Raw genomic sequence first — 24,020 nt, forward strand, 5'->3', positions numbered from 1 at the left:
CACAGGCCCTACGTGGGCTCTACACAGGCCCTACGTGGGCTCTACACAGGCCTTACAAAGGCCCTACGTGGGCTCTACACAGGCCCTACGTGGGCTCTACACAGGCCTTACAAAGGCCCTACGTGGGCTCTACACAGGCCTTACAAAGGCTCAAGACAGGCCATACGCAAGCTCTACACAGGCTCTACACAGGCCTTACAAAGGCCCTACGTGGGCTCTACACAGGCCTTACAAAGGCTCAAGACAGGCCATACGCAGGCTCTACACAGACCCCATGTGGGCTCTACACAGGCCCTACACAGGCTCTACACAGGCCATACGCAGGCTCAGAGAGGTCATACGCAGGCTCTACACAGGCCCTACACAGGCTCTACACAGGCCATACGCAGGCTCAGAGAGGTCATACACAGGCCCTACACAGGCTCTACACAGGCCATACGCAGGCTCTACACAGGCCCTATGTGGGTTCTACACAGGCTCTACACAGGCCTTACATAGGCCTTACGCAGACCCTACGCAGGCCTTACGCAGGCCTTACGCAGGCCTTACGCAGGCCCTACGCAGACCCTACGCAGGCCTTACGCAGGCCTTACGCAGGCCCTACGCAGGCCCTACGCAGGCCTTACGCAGGCCCTACGCAGGCCCTACGCAGGCCTTACGCAGGCTCTACACGGGCTCTACATGTTGCCTTCGCAGGCTCTGCACAGGCTCTACACATGTCCTACGCAAGTACTACACAGGCTCCAACACAGGCCCTATGCAAGCCCTACACGTGTCCTACGCAGGCTCTACGCAGACTGTACACGTGCTACGCAGACTCTACGCAGGCTCTACACAGGGTTATGCAGACCCTACTCAGGCCCTGTATAGGCCGTATTCCATTCCTACACAGATCTTCCGGATTTGCACATTTTCTCTGCTGTAGTTTCTAAACTGGCATTGTGATTATCCAGCGAGCTCAACTCAACAGTTTGGGAGTTTCAAGGTTAGATACCTCTGAGATATAGTTGATTCTTAGCCCAGCTTCCCAATTCAAGCAGACCTTGATCTACACTCAACCAGGGCCACAAACTCCCTCATTACACAAATTTATCTAATCTGATTATTATATGAGATGTATTGTTTTTATAGCTTTTCACTGGAAAATCTACTATCATTTCTGTTTCTTAACTGTCCACGTGAGGATATTACCAATTTAATTTGCACTAAAAGTTATTTTTGCTTAACACAAAAGTTCATATCTGAATAATCATTTCAAATGTTGGCAAGACGCTATTTCCACAACAACAAAAAACCTCACTGTGCTTGCAAACTGTTTTGCTCTTCATTTCGTTGCAGTTTGACCTGAACAGCTTTGAGAAGCGCTACAGTGCTGGACCGTTTTTTGGAGAGAAGGTTCTTTAGATGTCATTTTCTTTTGGCTGGCAGCCCTGACAGTGTCTTCTACTTTCCCCCCAACTCACATAATCTCCGTCTCTTCTCATTCCACGTCCTCGCCACTCTGCAGTCAAAACTGTCAGTCACAGTTAAAGCTCTAAATACCTCACGGTTCCCCAATCAGACACACCACTCTAGCTTCACCTCAGATAGGCTCCGGTCGATCCTGCGGCTCCATCTGTCCATCACAACCCGGATAATTTTTAATGACAAACTCCTCATCGCTCCAGGACGACTGGTTCTTCAGCTGCAGTAATAAATCTCAAAATAAAGTGACCTTCCCCGTGTTGACGCTTTGTTTGAACATTTTGTATCATATGTAGGTAGGAGATGAAGTCATCCTCCCAACACTTTCCAGATGAAGCAAGCGGCTGCAGCTCTGATGACACCGTCGGCTATGGAGCTGTTGGTGCAGATTACAGTCTGCCGCTGGCTGCAGATGATTTGCAAGCAGCTCACATGCAGACACGACAACCTCATGTTTGGCAGTGAGTGCAGCTTCTCGGACACAATGTTCTGTCTCATCACTCCTTCACATGATTCCCCCATAAAACCGTCTCCCCTGTGTGACACCTTCATCATCACATCTGCCTCAGTGTGTTTAGATTTATACCCACGTTGACGGCTCGTTTTTTCAGACAAAAGAAGCTTTTCTGGCATTTCTGTTTTGTGGCCTTTGAGGCACATCATCATACATAAGCTGTTTTTGTTTATTCGTCTAAAATAATCAATGCAAATGAGCAAATGAGTGACTGAATATGATTCTTTATTTGTCAATCGGTATATTAGACCAATTGATGATCTAGATTTTATTGAAGAAAGACAAAACGTTATTCTGCATCACAGTTTTGAAACGTGAAATAGGTTTTGCAGAGCTGAAAATGTTCCCCTCTGGCATAAAGACAAAGATTTTTTCCAGATGTTGACGTGGATTCCTTCTCTCATATCCCTTCATACTCTCCTATCATCAAACCTGGAAGTTCAAGGATAGTTTCTGCCTGGATCTCTTCAAGAGACCGGCGTTTACTTCCATAGTTGTTGTATAAAGATCTACTGCTCCCCCACGTTCTGAGATCTTCCTCTTAAGGATGATCCACAGGTTCTCAGTAGGGTTGATGTCAGAGGATGATGATGAGTTTTTTAGCTTTTACACCCTCAGCAGCAAAGATTCTGCAGGTGTTCCTGCATCATGGGATGGAGCGTTGTCTTTACTGCAGAAGGAACACCGCTTCTTTTGATACCACGGCAGGAAATGATGACTTAGACACTGAACACAACCAGCAGAAGCCACCCTGAGGGGTCCAAGCATCTCACTCTACATTAATGCAGCTTAGAAACAACACTAGATCAATCTAGCACAGAAAATGAAACCCAAATGTTTCATGGACTAAAATCCTTTGTGTAGAATAATCTGGAATACTGTGTGTTTTTGTTTAAATGGGCTTTTAATGACCCCCCCCCCCCCCCCCCCCCTTCTGCTTTTTCAGCAAAAATGTGTCCCTTTTTTTTTTTCTGTAACATTAAAAAGCCGAGTTTCAGCCCATCCAAGATGAATAAAATATGCTAAAAGTGCAGCTTTTACATTTTTCAGATTTTATTCTGAGCTACGGGAGGAAAATCCTGGTGAAACGTAAATGGCTCTGTTCCCGACAGAGAATAACGCTCCTGCCTGTAAGATGAGCCGAACGCATCCTTCTGATGCTCATGTTGGATGTGAAGAGCAGGAATATGAGTGGCTCTGAACATGACCTGCTCACTGCTCTCTGGTTCAAAACTCCTGCAGAAATGGACACAAAAAACCACGAGTTTGCCTGCGAAAGACACTTCAAATGCTTTTTTAGTGAGGAGGGGTTCATTTCTTTTCCAGAGCAAGGAAACAGATCCTGTCCAAAAAAACCTCATTTTAATGCTTCTTTCTTTAAGATGCACATGTAGCAGCTGAATAAAAGATGTTGTGTAATAAATAAATGATGATTCAGACATAGTAGTAATGTTATATTTAATTTCTGATTGTTGTGTCCGTGATTTGTGATTTATTTGTGTAAGACAACAAATGTCGTGCCTGCCTGGATCCACTTGCCCTCGTTTAGTTTATCCTCCCTCTCCAGCCACAGCTGCACCTGATAACGGTCATGAACACACCTCTCCACAATTACCACCACCTCCCTTTTAAACCAACTCATCCCTGCACAGCTTGACCAGTCCGTCGTCGTATCAAGCCCTGACTCCTCCTGCATGTTTTTGTTAAATAAACCGTTGGATATTTTCCTTTTTCCACATGAACCCTTCATCCTCTTCTTCACTGTCTTCTGCACACACATAACAAGAAATGGTTGGACTGTAAATGTAATGTTACAACTAGATGGCTTTTCTTATTGGCTACTGTTCCTTTAAGATGGTCATCAGCAGAAGGAAGTGATCCACTTTCCTAATCCACAGGCTCAGATTGACTCTGGAGTTGATATCCTCTGTTGCTCCGGTTTCCAGCTGACTTGGCTGGCTTCTGATGTGGCTAATTCACAGCGTGGCACTCTTTCACTTCACGCTCCTGTAGCCTTTCTTAGACCTGGTGTCAAACCGCTGTGTAGCTACCGTGACCTCTTTCAGCTAATTAAAAGAAAAAATGGGCAGAAAACCTTATTTCCGTCCAGGTGGCAGCTGTTGGGGAGGCAGGCCAGAGAAGGAGAGGGCTTCATCCAAACACTCTCAGGTGAAGACCTCGCTCACTAATGGCCTCACACACACTCCGTCAGTGTGTGTGTCCAGGCCAAATCTTGTGTTGGGTCAGGTTACATCATAAAACCTCTCAGACTCTTCCTGCGTCTCATTACATGGATGATAGGATAAAGATTGAGCTGATGTCATGAGCCCTCAGCTTCAGTTTCAATCTCTCTACAGCACTATAAACGCATGAAGCTCACATTAAAGATGCATTACGCAACTTTACGACCTTAAAAGTCTGCGTTCCGGACTCGTTTGAAGGCACAATTACAATTATTATGTGCATTTCTGGATCCTCAGGCTGAGACACAGAACTATACAACTTTTTGTTCCAGGGTGGCGCGTTTTGTTTAACCCTTAAGGTCCTGCTCTACCATAGAGGTAGATTTGCAGTGACTTTGATTAATTTCTTTAAAGAAAATTGTGGAAATAACACATCCTGAGCATCTCTACCAGCTGGTTTGGGTATGTAAAACCCAAACTAGGTGTCATCACACCACTGTTTCACCGTTGTTACATTATTATTTAAATTCTTCTTTTTAACATCTCAACCTTCTGCTAAAAAACCAAAATAATGTCCAAAACAATCAGAAAAACATTTTTGTCTGGTCTTATTGTTAGCGTGAACGTTAAAAGGGTTAATTCACAGTGGATATTAACACATCGACCGTTTTTAACATGCACCTCAGCTAATTCAGCAAAGAACCAGAAGAAGACATTAAAGAACAAGGAAAGGAGGGAGGAAGAAGATAAGACTGACTTTTACTGGCTGGAGAGCAGGGCTGGGCAGATTGATCCAAATATTGATAGTATCAATACCAAGGTTAGTTTCAGTATCGATCGGTATCAACATGATTGTGATATTTTTCCAGCAGAGGACTTTGGTGGTAAAAATGGCGAGAAGCTGAATGTGAGCAGAACAATAGCAGGTTTTACTTCGGTTTATCTGCACTGTTCACTTGTGTGATAAAAGGAAAAAAACAGATTATTCTGTCACATTGTTTACAAAGAAAACTTACATTTTAATTTCTCTCATCTAGTTTAGTAAAAACCGTTTCTCTGATTGTGGTATGATGATCACGATCAACATTTAAAGAAACATATCATTAAATTATTATGAAATTTCAAGCAAAAAGAATTGATATTTCCGATACTTGTCTTAGATTTACTAGTATTCAGATCGATAATTTCAAATATCCTCCAGACCTGCAGGAGAGGTGTCCCAGTACAGGTAGGGTGGATGCTGAGGTAGCTGTTGATGGGGAATGAGGGGGGGGGTGCAACGTGCTGTAATCCATCTTTAATGTGACTTTTGTTCTTTAGTAAAGAGTCTTTATGATCAGCTGCTGTTTACTGGCAGCAAAAGATAATCAGCCACATCGTCAATGATTCAGAATCTTAATGTGTCTCCACATTAAAATACATCGAACAACGTTTCATCATCCATTGACACACGGACGCTTTGCAGCTGCAACTTGTGGCTGGACTTTTAGTCGATACTCGCTGCAGGGCAAATGAACAAACTGTGCTAAAAGGCCAATCTGAGATGACAAGGAGTGAATGATCCTGAAGTGCAGCTGAACTGTGTCAAAATATCCAGTTTTAAATATGTAAATATAGCAGAATATTGCATCTCATAATCTTTGTGCTTGGATACAAATGTGCTGTCTGATACTGATAAGTTTTTGGAAACTTTTGTGTGGTGGAAATAATGTATAATTACTAAGTAAGCCTTAGAGAACAAGTCTAAAGTCAAACAGTTTTACTATAAAACAATCAGAGGGTGTATGTATATGTATATATATATATATATATATATATATGTATGACAGCGTTTCTGGTGTTCAGGCTCAGAATCATCTCATCACATCATTTACAGCACAAAAAGCAAAGGTCTCGTCATATAGTCCAATAGTTATCAGTAATCATACATGCATTGTCTTCTATAGCAGCCTGGCTCTTTATTATCCTGACACAACCTTTAAATGACGACAAGAGTCCTGTCCAGAACATGTCATATGAACAGAGAGGAAGAAACACAACGACAACATCACCATCACATCATAAGATGAACCAAATGACCACATGACCCCCCTACTACCAATCAGTGGGATGACCAGATCTAAATGTTGTCTTTTCTGTTTTTATTTCCTTTTAAACTAAACTAAAATGCTTCATTTCCATGTTAAAGCAACAGAATTAGGCTGGGAGGAGGTGGATGTCTCCTCTGAGGGGGTTTGGTGTGTCACATTTTTACCCTGCAGGTACACAGCTGACATGTTCACACCTGGGTTCACATGTCAACATGCGCGTGGATTCACCGGTTCAGTGCAAATGAGCTCTGATTGTCTTTTAGTTTGCAGAATCTCATCAGCGTAAATCTGTCAGTTTGGAGAATCTGCCTTCATGACATGAAAACTACAACAGTGACCATTGATTATTCACGATTGCTTCTTATTGGATCATATTCCTCATTGATTTGATATGACATTTTCATCTTTCAGACTCAATTATCCAGCCTTTACCTCTGCAGATGCAGCCTGACGGCATCTCTCCTCTCTCGCAGCACGGCCCTGTTCCACTTGACATCTCTATGAGGAGCTGTACGTCTGAATACCACACCGCACACCGAGCATTCATGTCGCAGTATCAGTCAGGCAGGAGCTGCTTCAAACGGCGTTATCGTGCATCAAACACGAAGCAGCCGGAGCGACTGGGCCACACACTGCGTCTTTCTGTCACTCACAGATGAACACAAACACAGGCATCAAGCAGGGCCATGCAGCAGCAGCAACGCTTCCAGTTATTCTGGAAGCAACCTTTGGATCAGTAACTATCCAGCTACCGACTGGACCTTTTACTGCCAGCTCTCCTCTCTGAAGGACCACTTAGTGGGCAGAGAGCTCCATGAGTGGAGACACTTTCTGCACAGCGAGCTGCTGGTTGGGCAACCGGCTGGAGACGCTTCAGCAGCCCAGTCAGCAGCCTACCTCTTATTCTACAGAGTTTTATGGACTCACAGTTGTTGAAAAACAGCCAGCTGTTCATGTAATGCTGTTTTTTCTGAGCGCACGTCTGTGGCTCTGAGATCCAGATGGCTGTCAGGACTCGAGAGGCTAGTTCCAGGTTACTGGGTGCAGCTTCATGCCAGCGTTGCTTGCCTGCTGCTCCACTCTGAGCATCCTCCTGATGGACTTATTCCTGGCATTAAACACTTATTTATACCTATTAAGACACTAATAACTGTGTAAGTCATCAGGCTGTGCAGAAACCCTTTGAATGTTTTGCATCCTCCTCCAGATTGTTTTTGAAAAACAGGATATTTAGTGAAACTTACAAATGAGTAATAAATAAGAAAAGCAAACAGCCTTGATGGCACAAAACCACAGCTTCTCCGTGGCATTGATTCCCTTCGTCTCCGGAGAAATGAAACCGTTCTTCTGGAGATTCCTTCATTTTTGATGGGAATGAAACAAAATCCAGCCTGAGAATCACATCATATTCGTGCTCTGTTAGGTTTCCTGGCAAGACTGCCTTATTTGATGCGTTTTGAAACAATAATGAGGCAGCTTGCAAAAATGAGGTTTGATCCCCAGTGGACCGATGTGCCGCAAACACGGAGCAGAGGAAGACTAACATCTGCCATCTGCTTCTCATAACTAGTGAGGAAATTTAGAGGCCGCTCCGAATGCTTTGACATAACAATTGACTCGTCTGCAGAGTGTCAACACTTCAGCTTGAAAGCTTGAGAGGAAATGTGTGTGATGTGAACAACAGACAAGCACCGGCCAGCAGCTGCCGTCCACAGACACAAAACACTCTTCTCACCCTGTCTTTGAACGTTATCAACCCGGAGCACTTTCTTTACTGACTATTCTTTATTTCAGACCGAGAGGGATCCTTATCACTATTATGATTTTATAAACAAATCTATCTTTAGCATTTGGGTTTTACCTGAGTGATTCCTGAGTTCTCTTCATGTGAAGCCGAAAAAGTTCGGATGCGGCACCAGTTTTCACCAGGTTTTCATTAATTTGCCACCATAGACACCCTGATGTCAAACGCCTTAACAAGCCGTTAAGTGTGCAGCCATAAATGTTAAAAAAAAACTAAATAGTCAATTAAACAACAATCATAAACAAATGGAAACAGGCAGTGGTGTAGTCCAGGGTATACCCACTTCTAAACCTCCTGAGATGCTGCTTTTACAGTTACAGACATCCCTACACATGTAGCTACGTCTCCCAGCAGCTCAGATAAGGTTACCAGTATGCTATACTGGTGCAGTTAGTCATCAGCTGCAGTAACTTTAGCCCGAACATAGACATAATAAAGATATTTGTATATGTGTCTATGAGCCTGTCTCTCATTAGTCTGTGTTCCAGTATTGGTTTAGTCATTTCATAACTCTTCCGCTCTGAAACCAAAGAGCAGAAATTATGTGACAATGAGCAGATATACTGATGGATTTATGGGATAAACTAAATAGAGTCTCACATGTCACTTTTTCTGAAACAGTGTTTTTCTGGGCTACTTTTTCTGTTTTTAAAACAAGGGTGGAAAATTGAGAGAATACCGACTTCTTTAGGGACCAGTACGCCACTGGAAACAGGATGTCTTCAAGGTTATTCCAGTTTTGTGTATCAATTTTAAAAAAATGTTTGTAAACCTTTATAGTATATTGAATAAAACGCCAGTTTTTGTAAGATTTTGAGAACATCTGCAGATTAAAATCACCTCAGGGCGGCATATTAAGTGACCTTTGCAGGCTCCTGTTCCTCCGGCGAGCAACGTGTTGATCAAACAAAACAAAATAACTGATATGGAAAGAAGATGAAATACAAGTTGATGCGTTAGATTCCTTTAAAAAGTGGAGCCGTGTGATGATGTTGATACTTAAATGGATAGTTTGATCACTGGTCTACAAGCAGTTGGCAGACTGTGACCTACATGTGAGAAGTTACCAACCAACCAAACATGGATGTGGGTGGGAGGAAGCTGGAGGACCCGGAGAGAAGCCACGCATACACGTGGAGAACAGGTAATTTCCACACAGAAAGACCACTGTTCACACCCCCCAGCCGAGGCTTGAACCAGCGACCTTCCTGCTGACCACCACGTCTATGTGTTGCCATGACGATTTGATCACAAAAAGCAACCAGGATATCACTTTACATTTTAATTCCTGACCTCAGATGTTTAAATGAATGAATTTAAATAAAAAGCAGTTTTTATAACAAAGAGACAAGTGTTAATGTAAAACGATGTGCCAGAGGAACTGCAGCCATTTTCAACACAAACAAGTGATCATTAAATCGATTTCTGAACAATGTTTGCATTTTGGAGCGATGTCATTGGTTCATTGATCATGTGATCAGCATATCGACATAGATCCATGAATTATTAAACCCCTAGATCTTTATAGGTTATCCAGGGAAGATTTAAAGGTGCAACCTGTAACATTTAATGACATCTAGTTGAGCTGGGTTTTAAATAATTATCAGCTGAATTGAATCCTTTTAAATGTAATTTTTCCATTATCATAAAACATTTTTGTTTTACAAATTTCCTTTTCTGGTGGTAACAGTGACCTCTTGCTTAGCAACCAAATTTAAGGGAGTAAAATGGAGAGCTGCTCCAGCTTTTATCACCCTGTGAGCTTTGATTTATTCCCCAACATAGCAGAAGCTACCAGAGGAAAACTCTCTCCAATAAGGGATTTACAAACCGGAAAGTCTGTCCAAACTTCTGCCTGCATCTGTTCTTCACCTCTTTCATCCCGTAGTAGCATCCCGTGTGTGTCAGATGATGTAGTATCAGACAGAGAGTCATAAAGGAGATGTATAAGATGGTTATGTTTGGGCAGGAAGCCATATTCTTTGCCTAATGATCTTCATGCCTGCCAGCTACTCTGCAGCATATAAGATCAAACCAGACTGGTTTTTTTAAATATCTGGACGTAACATAAGAGAGATGCTCTTTAGCTGTAGCTAGACCTCCACTGTCTCGTATGCACTCGAAGCCGATCTGAGACGTCCCATCATCAGAGAAAAGCCTCCATCTGAGATGAGTTATTACAGAGGCTTTTTTTTCCTTTTACAATCGTGATGGGATTTCAGGCTGCTTGCACAAAAAGGCACTTCATGGTATCTTTTAATGACTACTGGCCTCAATAAGACATCCTTGAGGAAATGACACAAGAGGAAGGGCAACACGCGAGAGAAATATTTTATAAGGAAGGTTTATGCTGTGTATGCAGATTGGGAAAATACTCCTTTACAATTTATTTCAAAAGTGAAAAAAAACAAAAAACTAAATTGAGTAGTTGGTGTTCATTACCTCCTGAGATGATTGCGTGTCCGCTCGCTAAACAAGCAAGTGCTCTGGACACGTCCATGGTTTTATTTTTTTTATCCACGAGAGATGCTTTTGTGAGGAAAGAGAGAGAAGGACTGAACCAAAATGAGAATGTTATGAGTCAGGCAGTTAAAGGTGCATGTTCAGATGATATGTTCATCACTCCAAGCAGTTTGGTATTCATTCATTCGTTATCCGAACCGCTTAGTCCGATGAAGAGTTGTGGGGAAGCTGGAGCCTATCCCAGCAGTCTTAGGGCGAGAGGTGGGGTACACCCTGGACAGCTCGCCAGTCCATCGCAGTGTTTGTTAATCCTGTTTGTTAATCAGTTTCTCACTTTTATCAAGGTTGATCTTTGGACAAATGATGCTCACTATGATCTGATGTCATTCCAAAGACATATTCATGTTTATCCTGAAAGAGTTTTTTGTAGGCAAGACTTTTTATTTGTCCAATGTGTCACCTTCATTTATTTTTCACCAGCAACACATCTACTGATAATTAACCATCAAATCTCATGAGTGTTAACTTTACCATGATTTCAGCAGTATTTAGGCTGCGTTCACATCAGGATAGTCTGCTAGACTCGGTCCGTTTGGGGACTCGGCTCAGTTGTGGGGGGGGTGTATCCATGCGAACTGAGATCATGTTCACGCTGCAGTTTGGTCAAACGAGCCAAACCTTTACATAATTATATCTCCATTCCCACCAGAGGTGGCGCTGCACTAGTATTCAGCTTAAGAGAGAACAAGACCCACGTGAAGAAGAAAACTCTGCGAGTTGAACATGGAGACGAAACTATGGCTGTTTTGGGTTGTTTTATTGTGTCTTATGTAAGTATACTGCAGAAATCCACTGCAACAATGGACGCAGTATGAACACCAGACGAGGCAGAGGACCCTTAACGCCATCGCTATGGATTTACCCACAATGCAATGCTAGTTTTCTATGAGACGATGCTGCTTTAGTAAAACAACTTTGCTATATATGATAGTTGGATACTTGATTTCTTAAGTAACCTGCAGGTTTTTCTTTGTGCTCAAAATGAAAAGTCCACAAGTTCTGTAACTTGTTTGGCTTCGTACTTTATGACATTAAATGATACTATTTTGGTCCATGCAAAAGACTATGGTCTCATTATTACCCACCATTGGTGATTATTATTACTGGTCAAGCTGGGACAGATATGTTCCATCATAGTTTGCTTTTTTTATTACCTTAAGTCTCTTTTGTTGATTTATCATCATTTACAATGATATTGTTACAAATTTATCCGGTGTAGAAACTCCCAAGTTTTATTTTGCCTTGCCCCCCTGTGATTACTCTGGGCCCCCCCTGGGGGGCCCGCCCCCCAGTTTGGGAACCACTGATTTAGGCTATAACCTAAATTTTACTGAAGCTATGTTTCCATGACAGTTTTTTCACAAAGTAAAAGCAATATTTCTAAAATATCTATTTTTAAAATGGAATGATGGTTTGCCCAAACCATCCGTGTCAGGTTGCCAGTTAGCGCTGTTTCAGGGTTTTCCACTGACTGTGGAGGATTCGCCAGGACATTTCAGAGCTTTTCTTCCTCATTTCCCTTAATAAAACTCAGCTTTTTGATGTTGTTTGCTATCAAGGATTGAGGTTACGTTTTTTTCTTTAATTATCTGTAAAAAGGTTTCCGTCTCTTCCGACATCCATACACACCGTACCCTCTTTACCTGAAAGAAACTGGTCACATGACCCCCATATCACGTCCAGCGACGCATCAAAGTGTTTCATTACACTTTTGAAATGTACTAATATACTAAGAGAGGTATTTTCAAACTTAGGTGTTTCCATTTCTAGTTTTTATTGCTATATTTAGGTTTTGCGCTGTTCTATGGGTGATGAAAACGCAGCTTCTGTGTCGGTGATGGAAACTGGTTTTTATTAATGTACTGGTCACAGCTGTGAACATAATCCACCAAAAACTACTTGATTTTCATTATTTGTTGAGTTTGACAGTTTTCAAGCCTTACATTTAGAGTTTTTATCATCACGTGACCAGAAAGAAAGTTATTATTGGTGCTTTTCTATCTGTTATTATAATTAGGTGAGAGAAGCTGATTTTCGGCGTATAAGACTGTCCCGTTGACGTGGAGGCGTGGACGGCTGGCAGGGATGTAGAACCAAGACTTGACCAGGAAAACAGGATAGACTATGAATACATATGAAGCAACATAAACAAACACAATGAACCAGCAAGTGGGAACAGAAACCAAGCTGTATACACACACACACAGAACAAGACGCAGGTGGAATGCCTTAACTAATGACTCCAGGTGAACCTAATGAACCAGAAAACTGGACACAAGGGAACTAAACAAGTAAACTACTAAATAAAACATGAAACTAGAACTAAAGACACAACACAAAACATATCATGGCAAAGATTTGTAACAGGACTGAACATAATCCACCCTAAACTACTTTATCCTCCTAATTTATCAAGATTCTGACACTTTTTAAGCCTGTGACATCCTTTACAATGACATCGACTTCAGACCTGAACTTTTTTGACACGGTAAAGGGAACATGTAGTAAAACAGTTGATGAGTTGTAAAGCTAGCTTCTTTCTCTAATTATCCCTTGTATCCTATTCAGGGTCAGAGGATGTAGTTTATTTCAGCTGCCAGTGTTTGAGAGGACAAGTCACCAGTTATTTATTGTTTGACCTTTTGTGCATGCACCCGTGTTAAAAGCGCACTTCTGATAGCAAAAGCAGAAGTGCATTCTCTCTGCCAACATGACTGTCATTGCTTCTGACATTTAATTCCCATCTGAGAACAACCTGTGTTGTGCTGCAGGCTTCTACAAAGGTGCACATTATAATGCTGAGGGATTATTTATACACAAATTATTCTGAGGCAGAGACTGGGCTCAAAATATTTATCTGTGGGGTGTTTTACATTTGTGTTCACAAATGAAATGAAATCGAATCTCTTGTCTGAGGATTAAATTAAAGCTACTTCATTTACATAGTTGTTAGTTGGTTTCTATTAATAGTGATTCTTGCTTTCAGCATCCATGCTCTGCGCTCTTGAGGTTTCCACCAACCTTGTACCATTGTTTAAAGTTTATAGAGAGGATCTTTCCTGACTTTTTGCTCGTTCAAATGCATAACTTTGCATCTGACAATCACAGTAGCTGTGGTTCAAAATATCAAAAGACTTTGAAGGAGGCTCTGTGGATTTTAGACTTCAAAGAGTGTTTACAGGTCTTTAGGAGCATGTCTGCCTACGTGACAAAGTTGGATCGACTGTTTTCTGACTCCATGGCAATGTATTGGACTAAATTAAAGTAAAAAAGAAAACAAGATGGATGTTTAGATGCGAGATGGAAAATGAGCAGTGGAAAAAATAGGTGGAATAAACGCAAATTCAAAAGAGTTGTGCAGCCAATCACCATCCATGCTGGAGGCCACGCTAGCTTGTGTTAACATAGTCTGACTGGATAAATGCTGGAGGCTATGCTAGCTCCTGCTAGGCTATGCTAGCAGGAGCTAGCATAGCTCCTGCTAGCATAGCCTGACCAAATAATCCTTTAGGCTATGCTAGCTTCTGCTAGCATAGTTCGACCAAATAATCCTTTAGGCTATGCTAGCCCCTGCTAGCATAGTCTGACCAAATAATGCTTGAGGCTATGCTGGCTCCCGCTAGCATAATCTGAGTGGATAAATGCTGGCAGCTACGCTAGATTCTGTTAGCATCGTCTGAGAGGAAAATGCTAGAGACTTAGCTTGCTCTTTTTAGCACAGTCTTACCAGATATTTTAAAAGTCAACTCAAGAAAATGCAAAAGTCTTGTAACTGTTTGAAATAGAAATTCATATATTTTAATGTTTAGAAAAAAGAACTGAACATGTCAACTTTAAGGTTTTATTGTTCAATATGAGACCTAAATATACAGCTTTACTAAATGCTGGTTTTATCTAACAGCTATGTAATTACATGACAAAATACCTATAAAAATAATGGCTGATCATGTTTACTGAAAGAAAAACATGTAATGATGCCTATGAACTGTTTAAACAACTCACCTCGGGCACATGAACTTGTTAAATCAGCTATTAGAATCCAAGAGGCAGTAACCTTTGTACCTCTCCATATGGATTTGTTTTGATTAGATTATAATCAGACCAAAATGAATTAGATTTAACTGGAGAAACCCAATTGAGATGTGTTTAATGTGAATTGACAAACTCACTTCATAAACATTGATGGTGAATTTTTACCATAGGTGCTGAAATAACACATCCAAAAGACATCATCTAAAAATCTGTAATATAGCCTGTTATTTGTTGATTTATTTATATATTTTTGCAACCGATGTAAATAACCCTATACTTAAAAATTTCAACACTTTTATGTTTTGTTTTTGAGTGTTGCACATAGTAACAGTTGTCTCTCTGCAGTGTGTGAGACTATATAGCTGTATTTATACCGGTCCTCTGATGGACTGACAACCTGTACCCTGCCTCTTGCCCAATGATTACTGGGATAGACACCAGCTTCCCATGACCTTTAACTGAACCAAGCGTTAGTAAAATGAATGAATGCATATTCTTTGCCAAATTGAACATGATTTTTAAAAGGTTTATCTTTGCATACTCAAATTTTGAGCTTTTGTTTTGTTCCTGAGCTGTTTTTGTGTAAAGTTGCATCACTAAAATGAGTAATACATTGTTTACGTTAGCAGTTCCAACATGGCAGACACACCATTGTGTATTTAGCTGAAATTATGTAAAAGAATAAAAGATTGTGCTATGTTAGCAGTCCAAAACAGAAAATGTCAGAAAGTGGGGCTTTACTTCATAATTGGTTCAAAATAGACTTTTGAAGCAGAGTATCTTGGATAGAGTTCAAGATCTTAAAATTACCTGTACAAATGTACGATCAGTGCAGAAGATAGATACGCAGACAAGCAGAGAGTTTGGTTTGTCTACTGTGTTGGTTACGCTCTAATTTGGTCCGTTTCAGTGGGCATCATCTTTCACTTGACGCAGAAAACAGAACAATAACAACAAAAATTGTAGGGGGAGTGTTGAGTTGTACAACTGACTTGCAACAAGCAAAAGGAACAAACCAGAGAAGGAGAAAAGGAACAGGCAGAAGATGACACAGAAACCACTAAATAAGCAACCAGCTCTCTGAAGTGTTGGGTGTAGTCTTCAACTTTTCAATTTCGTCGCGGTACATTACCATTACCAACAAAACCTGGACGTGAACCCTGAACTCTACACTGCCCACTAGTGGATGAACTTTGAAAATAAATGAATTCTTGAATTTATTGAACCATTTCAAAAATACAAACAGGCACAGATAATCATGAAACATCCTTTGGTTAGTTCAAGCAGCAAACAGAAACTCACAACTATGACAACTATGGCAAACTTAAAAGACATGGGAGTCTGATGGCGGCAATGTATAAAAACTTTTAAAAAGGACGTCTCCATTTACGTACTTAATGGAGCATAAATGGGCCTTAAGCTTCAGAGAGGAACTAAAAATGTTTTTAAGAAGAATATGAAATAAATGACCTGCAGTATTTTTTTTCAAAGGTTTGGATGAAAGACGCCAGAGAAAAACTTACCTATATGAAAAATAACCTCATGCATATTTCCAGCTTAGTTTAATTCCAAGCTTAAAGCAAATGGGGCATTTATCTGTTATTCACCTCCAAAATGAAACTCACTCAGCTCTTGGTTCAAGGAATTTGTAATATAATTCTGGCCTCAAGGTGTCCAAAGACCAAAGGTTAATATGTGAGTATAGTTTTATTATTTAGCCACACTGTTTGGATCTGAGGTTTCTTTCTCCCCAAGGCTGCCTCTCCACCTACATGACAGACAGTTACATCATGTCTTTTAATGACTCAGTGCCAAGCCAAATGCTTTAAAGCAGAGTTTCACAAGACAGAATCTACAAAAACTGAGCTTTCTGGCCAAATGAGCATTCGTGGGAGTCCATATCTGATAAATTGTTTGAAAAAGTCTGAACATATTGAGCCTCTTCAGGAACCAAATAGCTGAGTATGAAACAAGAGTGACTTTTCCATTTTGTAATGGAATGTAAGGATGTAAGCTCACATTTAGATTTTGAGATAAATATTTTTCTATATTCTGACCCTGTTCCGCTATATTCACACCAAACATTAGAAATCTAAACAACCAGATTAAGAGATGAGCGCAACAGCTGTGGTTTTTGACGAGTTTCAAGGGAATCACGCCTATATAAGAGACTAATTTCATCCCTGGAGCTCCCAGAAGTCAGAACTTCCACCTGTAGTCAGAGTCCTACCTGCAGCCAGCTGCATCCAGCCGCAGATCTTGTACACCGTACCGGTGCTGCAGAAGAAGAAGAGTGCGAAGCAGCCGATGCAGGTGAGGACCAGCACCATGGACATGCCGATGAAGAAGGAGGCAGCCTTGAAGGCACCTGAAGGGATGCTGCTGAACTCGGTGAAGCTGCCCTGACAGGTTAAGTCCCGGGACAGCCCGTTTCCGATGCAGTAGTGGAAGAGACCGAAGTAGCCCGTCTGCGGGGTGTCCATGCCGTCTCCGATCCAGTAGGGCTGGATGAAGCACACCACGTTTACGATGGCGAAGAGGATGGTGAAGATGGCCCACAGGACGCCGATGGCTCGGGAGTTGCGGACGTAGTTGGTCTGGTAGATTTTGGCAGCCTCGGAGGCGGGGAGCATGGTGGTGGTCGTGCTGGGGGCCCCGGGGACCATCCTCCAGTGTGCGTGAGGTGGGTCTGCTCGGTACTCAGGATCTGCTATCAGCAAGTCAACATCTGACACATCTGGCCACAGTATTCAGCAGAACTTCTTCTCGTATTGGATCTTTCTGTTTCCTCCTCTCTTGTCACAGTTCCTCCCTCAGCATCACTCCTCTCTGGCATCCGCGGCAAGGTCGCTCCTGGTTTCTTCTTGCGTTTCCTTCCGATTTTCATTCATCAGTCTGGAGGGTAAAACCCGATCTGGAGGAGAAATAAGAGTCCTCTGTGTAGATTCACAGTCACATTGAGCTACAGTAAATCTCCCAACCCGACGAACCGCTCCACCTCTCGGGATGTGAGTGTGTGAGATCTCGCTGAAATAGTGAGTGTGTTGACGCTGACAGAGCAGCAGCCGCAGCTCAGATCCTATTGAATCAGAGTTGGAGGATAGCCGTGGATACTACTGGGCCAACCCACATCCCTTAATCCCATTCTGACGTATTATTCCTGCAACGCGCCAAGTCTTAAACATGCAGATAGATATGACAGAAATAGCCAGGATGAGGTAAATAAATATACCCCCAGCAGACTGAATTACATGTTTCTCTATATTGTATATGAGCCCAGTTTTTTTTTCTTCTTAAGGAAATTGTTTATTATTTAGATAATTGGAAAACTATTCGCTGAACTATTTAGGATTTTATAGATATTTCTCCGCCTCAGATGTACAAGTGCACTCAGTATTACAAATATAACTGTAAGAAATTATTTGATTCTGTGCTGATTTATGAAGTAACAAATTATTAATAAATTGTCATCTTTTTTATTGTTATTATTAAGTTTTACGTTACTCGTTTCGTAAAACGTGTTTATGAAAATGCACATGACAGGAAAATGTTTTATAGATGGTAATATTTGATTATATATCATAAGCAAGCAGCCTATTTTTTAAAAAAGCTCTTTAATTATTAAGGAAGTCTTCACTTGTTTGTTTAGACTTTAGACTACATTACCCAGAATTCTTTGTTCATATCTGATTGGCTGGGATGGAATGACAGCTTGTGACGCAAACCGAAGGCGCGCGAAACGCATGCTGACTGTCACGTTTGTGTTGATTTCCAACTTTTAAGTGGTTATTTTCACTCTATTTTAACATTGTAACCATTTTATTTTCATTCGTCTGGATTTTTAGCAGCATTTTGTGGTGTTTAAAGTTGACCGTTTTCAGACAGTTTCTCGCTTTTCTCCTTTGTCTAAACGCCGGTGTTCCTTGACTCAGCCTCGTGAAGTTTAATGTGGAGTTACTGAGAGCTAAGCTAAAGTTTCCTAAGCTGTATGTTAGTTTTTACAAACTCCACACAGTTTGAATGACATTTTTTTTTAGTTAGGAAGGAGGTGAGCGGGATGGCTGGGCTGTTACAACACCCAGGATACAAGGCGGAGAAGCTGCAGAGGGTTGCAGAGCAGCTGCCCTGTAGGGAGCTCCAGGCTGGGATGCTGCTGTCCCTCATGGGTCAGGTATGTTGGATGGTCTGATCATCACGACCCTGGATTTCTATTTGACCTGCTTCCAAATGCAAAACGAAGTCAAAAGTTTTAATATAGATAGAAAACAAAAGACTGCATACACGGTGTTTCTTGATGATGCTAATTCCAGTTTAGTATTAATTAAACTCCGTCTTTTCTCGTTATTATACTAGTCTTGGTTGGCTCCTGAAGCAGGACCTGTTTATCTGATTACCAAGAAATGCAGTACTTTAAGCCAGGAACTGTCAAACTCTTTTTATTTTAACAGACACTCAAACAAGAAGCACTAAACAAGTAACAACAACTTTATTGGTGGTGTCCCTCATTGTTTTCACTTTTTTTTTTTTTTTGCAACAAAATTGTCCAGAAAGCAACACATACGACTGTCACAGTAATGAAATGTAGGTAGAATATTCATTGTTAACTGTGCATTAATTAAGTTTCTATCTTTTTCCATGTAAACAGAGAATTACACATAAGAGATGCTGTATGCCATGTCCACAACAGAAGACAGATACAACAAAATAATATACTTTAAAGGATCTTAACATCAGTCAGTGTGCTACACGAAACTAAAGAAAACTACATAAAAATATGAGGTTTTTGCGTTTGTTTTACCCAGTTTTTCTAGTTGAATTGACTGTTACAACATAATGGAGATAACTTTTTCCAATAGTTGCAGTTGTATCATTATGTAAAGATTTTGACCCCCACCCCCTGGACATAAATATTCATACCCAAAGCATACTTACAGTGTGAAACATAAAGTAAACTTCACATTTTTACAGCTGTTTCAACCTATAAAAATATACGTTTCATTGCGTTATGAGTGAACATTAATTGAAAAGTTATATTCTGTTACATTGATATTTATAATAATGATAATATATAATTGACTAATACAGTTTTATGAGGTCTCTGCTGTCAGAATTATAATGGTAATTTGTTAATAGGTTATTAATATGTCTATATCTGAATTGTTTATTTTATTTATTTTATTTATATATTTAGGTAAAATAACTATTTAGGACATGTATTTAGAGTATCTTCTGCAGGTAAAATGTTAAATTATGACTATATGGTTCAGCTTCAAGAAGCCCTAAGATGCTTTTGTTGTGTTCCTGCAGCCACAGCACTACTGCTACCCTTCAGTCTTCATTTATGGTCATCGAGCCTCAGGAAAGAGTCATGTGATCAACATTATAATGAAGGAATTGGAGGTGACCAACATTTGCTCTTGTTTAGTTAATTTTTTTTAATTGTGTGCAAAATGAGGTGTTATTTCTCTGGAGAAAATAGTACAAATAGGTAAACATGTGGATGTTTAATGCTAAAGTTTGACTCACTAACTTGTTTGTCCTTATATAAACTTTTGCTTTAAATTCTAATATTGTCTACATTTGAACATGTGAGGCAGAAACTTCCCATTTTAATTGAAACAATATTTAAAAATGAAAATAATCCACAGGTTTTAGGAATAATGTCAGCATCTGGATGCAGGATAGATTTGTGTTAATTATGTGAAGCACCTTGGAGATATTTGAGTTTCTTTTTCTCAGGGACGGTGGTGGAGTATTAATAAACATTCAGAAAAATACTCTAGTAAAAGTACCACATTGGCCTTTTTACTTGAGTACAAGTAAATATACTTAAAGGTAATAAATGTAAAAGTACGAGCTGAATGTATTGACTAATGCAGTAGTCTACTATCTGACTGTATGTATATTTTAACACATCAATATTGTGGCCCGGTCAACAGTGATGATGCTACTGGGCGCACTGGAAAATAACCAATTAATGTAAGGTTATTTTTCTTATTGACACAGTTTAGTCTTCTTATTCTGTGAATCAGGATTAAGTGACCTGCAGAGGGTCAAACAGCCAGCTTTGATTGGTTTAGTGGACCATTTCCCCTCTTGCTATTGATCATGCAAGTCACTGCATAATGGAATAGAATAAACTATTTTATTACTGTTGGACTAAACATCATCTGTGTCATTATACAACTATATACCAAACAATAAAAGAGACTTCAGACAGTTCAGTTTTTTTAGTTTATTGTCCTGTCATGGCTTCCGCTGAGAAAAATAGTCCTCGCAAACAGAGCTTTAACGTTATAGATGTTGCCTAGCAACAAGTTAAATGCTAATTTGAATACATTTCTGTTATGATAAGTAAATGGATGACATAGGAAATTATATAAAAAGTGTGAATCAGAAGCTTATAGAAGCGGTCGCTGCAAGAAATACGGGACAATTATTTTCTGAAGCGTTCTGAGTAACATTACGATCATTTAAAATAAGACAAACTGACAATAAAACCCACAATGCGACTGTAACATGTAACACAACACGCTTAGTAGAACAATAAAACTAAACCCTCTCAGAGATTTAGTGGAAAATAAACTTTTCCCTTTTAATTTTGATCAGTTTGATCACATTTTTTCCTGCTTAAACTGCTTGGTACAGTCAAATTTCTTCAAATTAAAGCCTCATCTAAAGCTGCATTGAATGTTGTTTTAGTTTAATCTCTTAAATAGTTTGAGTTTCAGAAATAGGTCAGTTGTTTCAATACTTTAGCAAACACGAGCCAAACTTGCTTAAATTTGCTCTTAATTTACTTGACATTGATATTATGGATACCAAACTACAGCAGACATTTCTATCTTTTTCATTTAACGCAGATATTTTTGTTCAGTGCACCAAAGGCAGACGATTGAGTCAACATGGGATCATTGTTTCTGGCCTCCATAGGCATCACTGTTAGTCATCATTCTTCCTCCTCCTTCCCTCTACAGCTGCCTCATGCCACAGTCAGCTGTGTTGAATGCATTTCTGTGGCGTTGCTGTTTGAACAAGTGCTGCTGTCCTTCTTTGGCTCTGAAGCCGCCTCGCTGCTCCCCCGCAGTCCCTCCTTGTCTGACTTTGTTCGCATCTACAGACAACAGTCCTCGCGGTCGCCAGCCAAGCAGACGCGATACATTGTGAGTGTTGGCATGTTATGCCAAACCAACCAGAAAGTCACTCCTCACTTGTCACAGCAAAATGTTCTCATCCAAAACACATCAAGTAATATATTCTCTGTATGTGTCACTTAGTGTTTGCACGATAATAGGTTTAGTTGTGCAAGCTTTTGCAAATAGATGTAAAACAAAGCCCCAGATGTTTTAGCCTGCAGAGCTGAGTGATTTTTAGGCAGCACAGGCGTGGGTTTAATCTCTTATATTGGCTCAAAATATTTGCAGCAGAAAACACAGTATCGCTCTTTAGAACTAAGCATATACTAAGCATATCATATATAAATGGTAGAAATTACAGACCTGCATGTGTATTTTCAGGTAATGGAAAAAGCTGAACTTCTGAGGGACACAGATGCCAATCTCCTCCCCGCTCTTCTTCGTCTTCAGGAACTGGTGAGGCAGGGCAGCATGCTTTTTCTGTCATCTATCAAGTAAGACACTTTATTGTTGTTTCACCGTGCAGATGATGGAAGAGGACTGGAACGGCCTTACTTGTAATGGATGACCTTGAGCTGAATGTGAAGAGCTCTTTTGTGATGCTGTTAGGAAGGAAAGATGTCAGCCACTCACTGCATTTTAATTAAGGACATCAAGAATATAAAGTGATAGTTGGTTTTACTCCAGTGAAAGATAATTACTAAGAATAATCTTGTTTTATGTCTCACTGCTTTACTGCTGCCACGTGTCAGCGTGATAACCAGGATGCAGATTTATGTTTATGTGAAGTGAAACAGGATAATGATGGATTTTGCATCTCTAATGTGCTTTATTGTTTTGCAGTTGGTAGTTGTTTGTATTTATTTTTCTCAGCACACTCTTTGGCTTGAAGGAAAAATGGAGAAATACTTTCTAATATTAGAATGACGGCTTTATCTTTGTGTGCGTTAGCTGAAAGATCCTTGTGTTAATGTCATTTCTGAAGCTCCTGTATGAAGAAATAAGTTTATTAAGGTTGAGTTCATCTGATTCTTGCATCTAGTTTCTAATGTTTCACTGTTAACATTTTATGGCATTTTCACAAAAATGCAAGCAAAGCACATCAGTCTGAAAATGAAACATTTCTGACTTGACTCATGACTGCAACAAAGTTACTATTTGTTGTATGTAATACAAAATGGCAAGAACATGTATAATCACCTTTTACAGTTATTTGCCATTTGATTAGCTTTATTCTTTTTTATTTTTTGGGTCTAGAAGAGAAAATTCCCTCTCATTTCCTCCAATAGGTAAATGTACATCATCCTGCTTATAAATATTTCTTGCATTTTGTAATGAAAAAGCATTTAAACAGACAGGTTCCACGCCAGGATGTTGGATCAGACACGGGGGAGTTTGGAGCTTCATCCTTCATTCTGAGCAATGAGAAATGAAAAAGAGGCATTTAATTTTCTAAGCACAGTGATTAGTAATATCTTGCTGTGTCCCTGTTCTCTTTCTATTTCCATATGTGTAGCTTAACAGAGACGATAATGAGAACATATAAGATGGTAGGTGATGCTACATTTATAAAACATGGGTCTACATAGGTCAGTAGGAAGACTCATCAGGATGTTGCAGCCAAACCGTGACACTTTATTTATACAGGATATTTAACTTCATGTTATTTATCTGTAAAGTAACATGGCAAAACGGTGGCTAAATAAACCACAGATCTGTCACATGGAAATCGCAACATTTTCCAGACTCCTGGCTAAAACAGCACATCTAAATAGGCTAATTAATTAAGATAAACACTGACAGTAAATAAAAACTAAAATAAACGCGCTGCTTTGTGCAGTTCCATGTCGTTAAATGTGTGTGTGCTTATCTGGCTGCCGCTAAGTTTGGTCTGGTGTGTGTAAGTTTGTCAACAGTACTTCATATTTTATGTCTCTAACTCCGGATTTTTTTAAAAAAAACAAAAACATTCATAGTTTAAAAAAAGGTCCAACACAGAATAAAACTGATACTTGTTAGCATGAACAACATGCCTCATTGTCAACTTGCTATCTGACTTTACATCAAGGTGACCAGACATTAAAATGACGACTTTACCATACAGAAACAGTTTGTTGTAAACGTCTTTTTTCCACCATCTCGGTATCTTCTCTCTCAGGCTCAGAGTCGCGTTCAAACATAAATGGTTGAATTCAGAAAACTGCTGCTGTCAGTTAACTTTTTATCACTAGCTGCTGTTTTTAGCATCGGACGTACTGGCCATTAATCTGGCCG

At 40.2% G+C, this 24,020-nt stretch overlaps 2 protein-coding genes across 2 annotated transcripts in view; one reads left to right on the top strand and one right to left on the bottom strand.

Annotated features, from left to right (window-relative positions):
- The window catches only part of lhfpl3 (LHFPL tetraspan subfamily member 3), a gene marked incomplete at its 5' end in the record, with an annotated part of 50,862 nt that extends 33,586 nt beyond the window's left edge, over window positions 1-17,276 (bottom strand). Inside the window, one exon of the mRNA XM_079263015.1 lies at window positions 16,841-17,276. Coding sequence (XP_079119141.1) covers window positions 16,841-17,276 — 436 coding nt within the window. The remainder of the gene's footprint in view (window positions 1-16,840) is intronic.
- A 1,381-nt stretch (window positions 17,277-18,657) lies between these two features.
- orc5 (origin recognition complex, subunit 5) overlaps window positions 18,658-24,020 on the top strand; it is a 15,633-nt gene continuing 10,270 nt past the window's right edge. Inside the window, exons 1-4 of the mRNA XM_079263168.1 lie at window positions 18,658-18,781; window positions 19,918-20,010; window positions 21,588-21,773; window positions 22,128-22,202. Coding sequence (XP_079119294.1) covers window positions 18,668-18,781; window positions 19,918-20,010; window positions 21,588-21,773; window positions 22,128-22,202 — 468 coding nt within the window. The 5' untranslated portion in view covers window positions 18,658-18,667. The remainder of the gene's footprint in view (window positions 18,782-19,917; window positions 20,011-21,587; window positions 21,774-22,127; window positions 22,203-24,020) is intronic.

Source organism: Telmatherina bonti, assembly GCF_933228915.1.
Source record: "Telmatherina bonti genome assembly, chromosome: 23".
NCBI lineage: Eukaryota > Metazoa > Chordata > Actinopteri > Atheriniformes > Telmatherinidae > Telmatherina > Telmatherina bonti.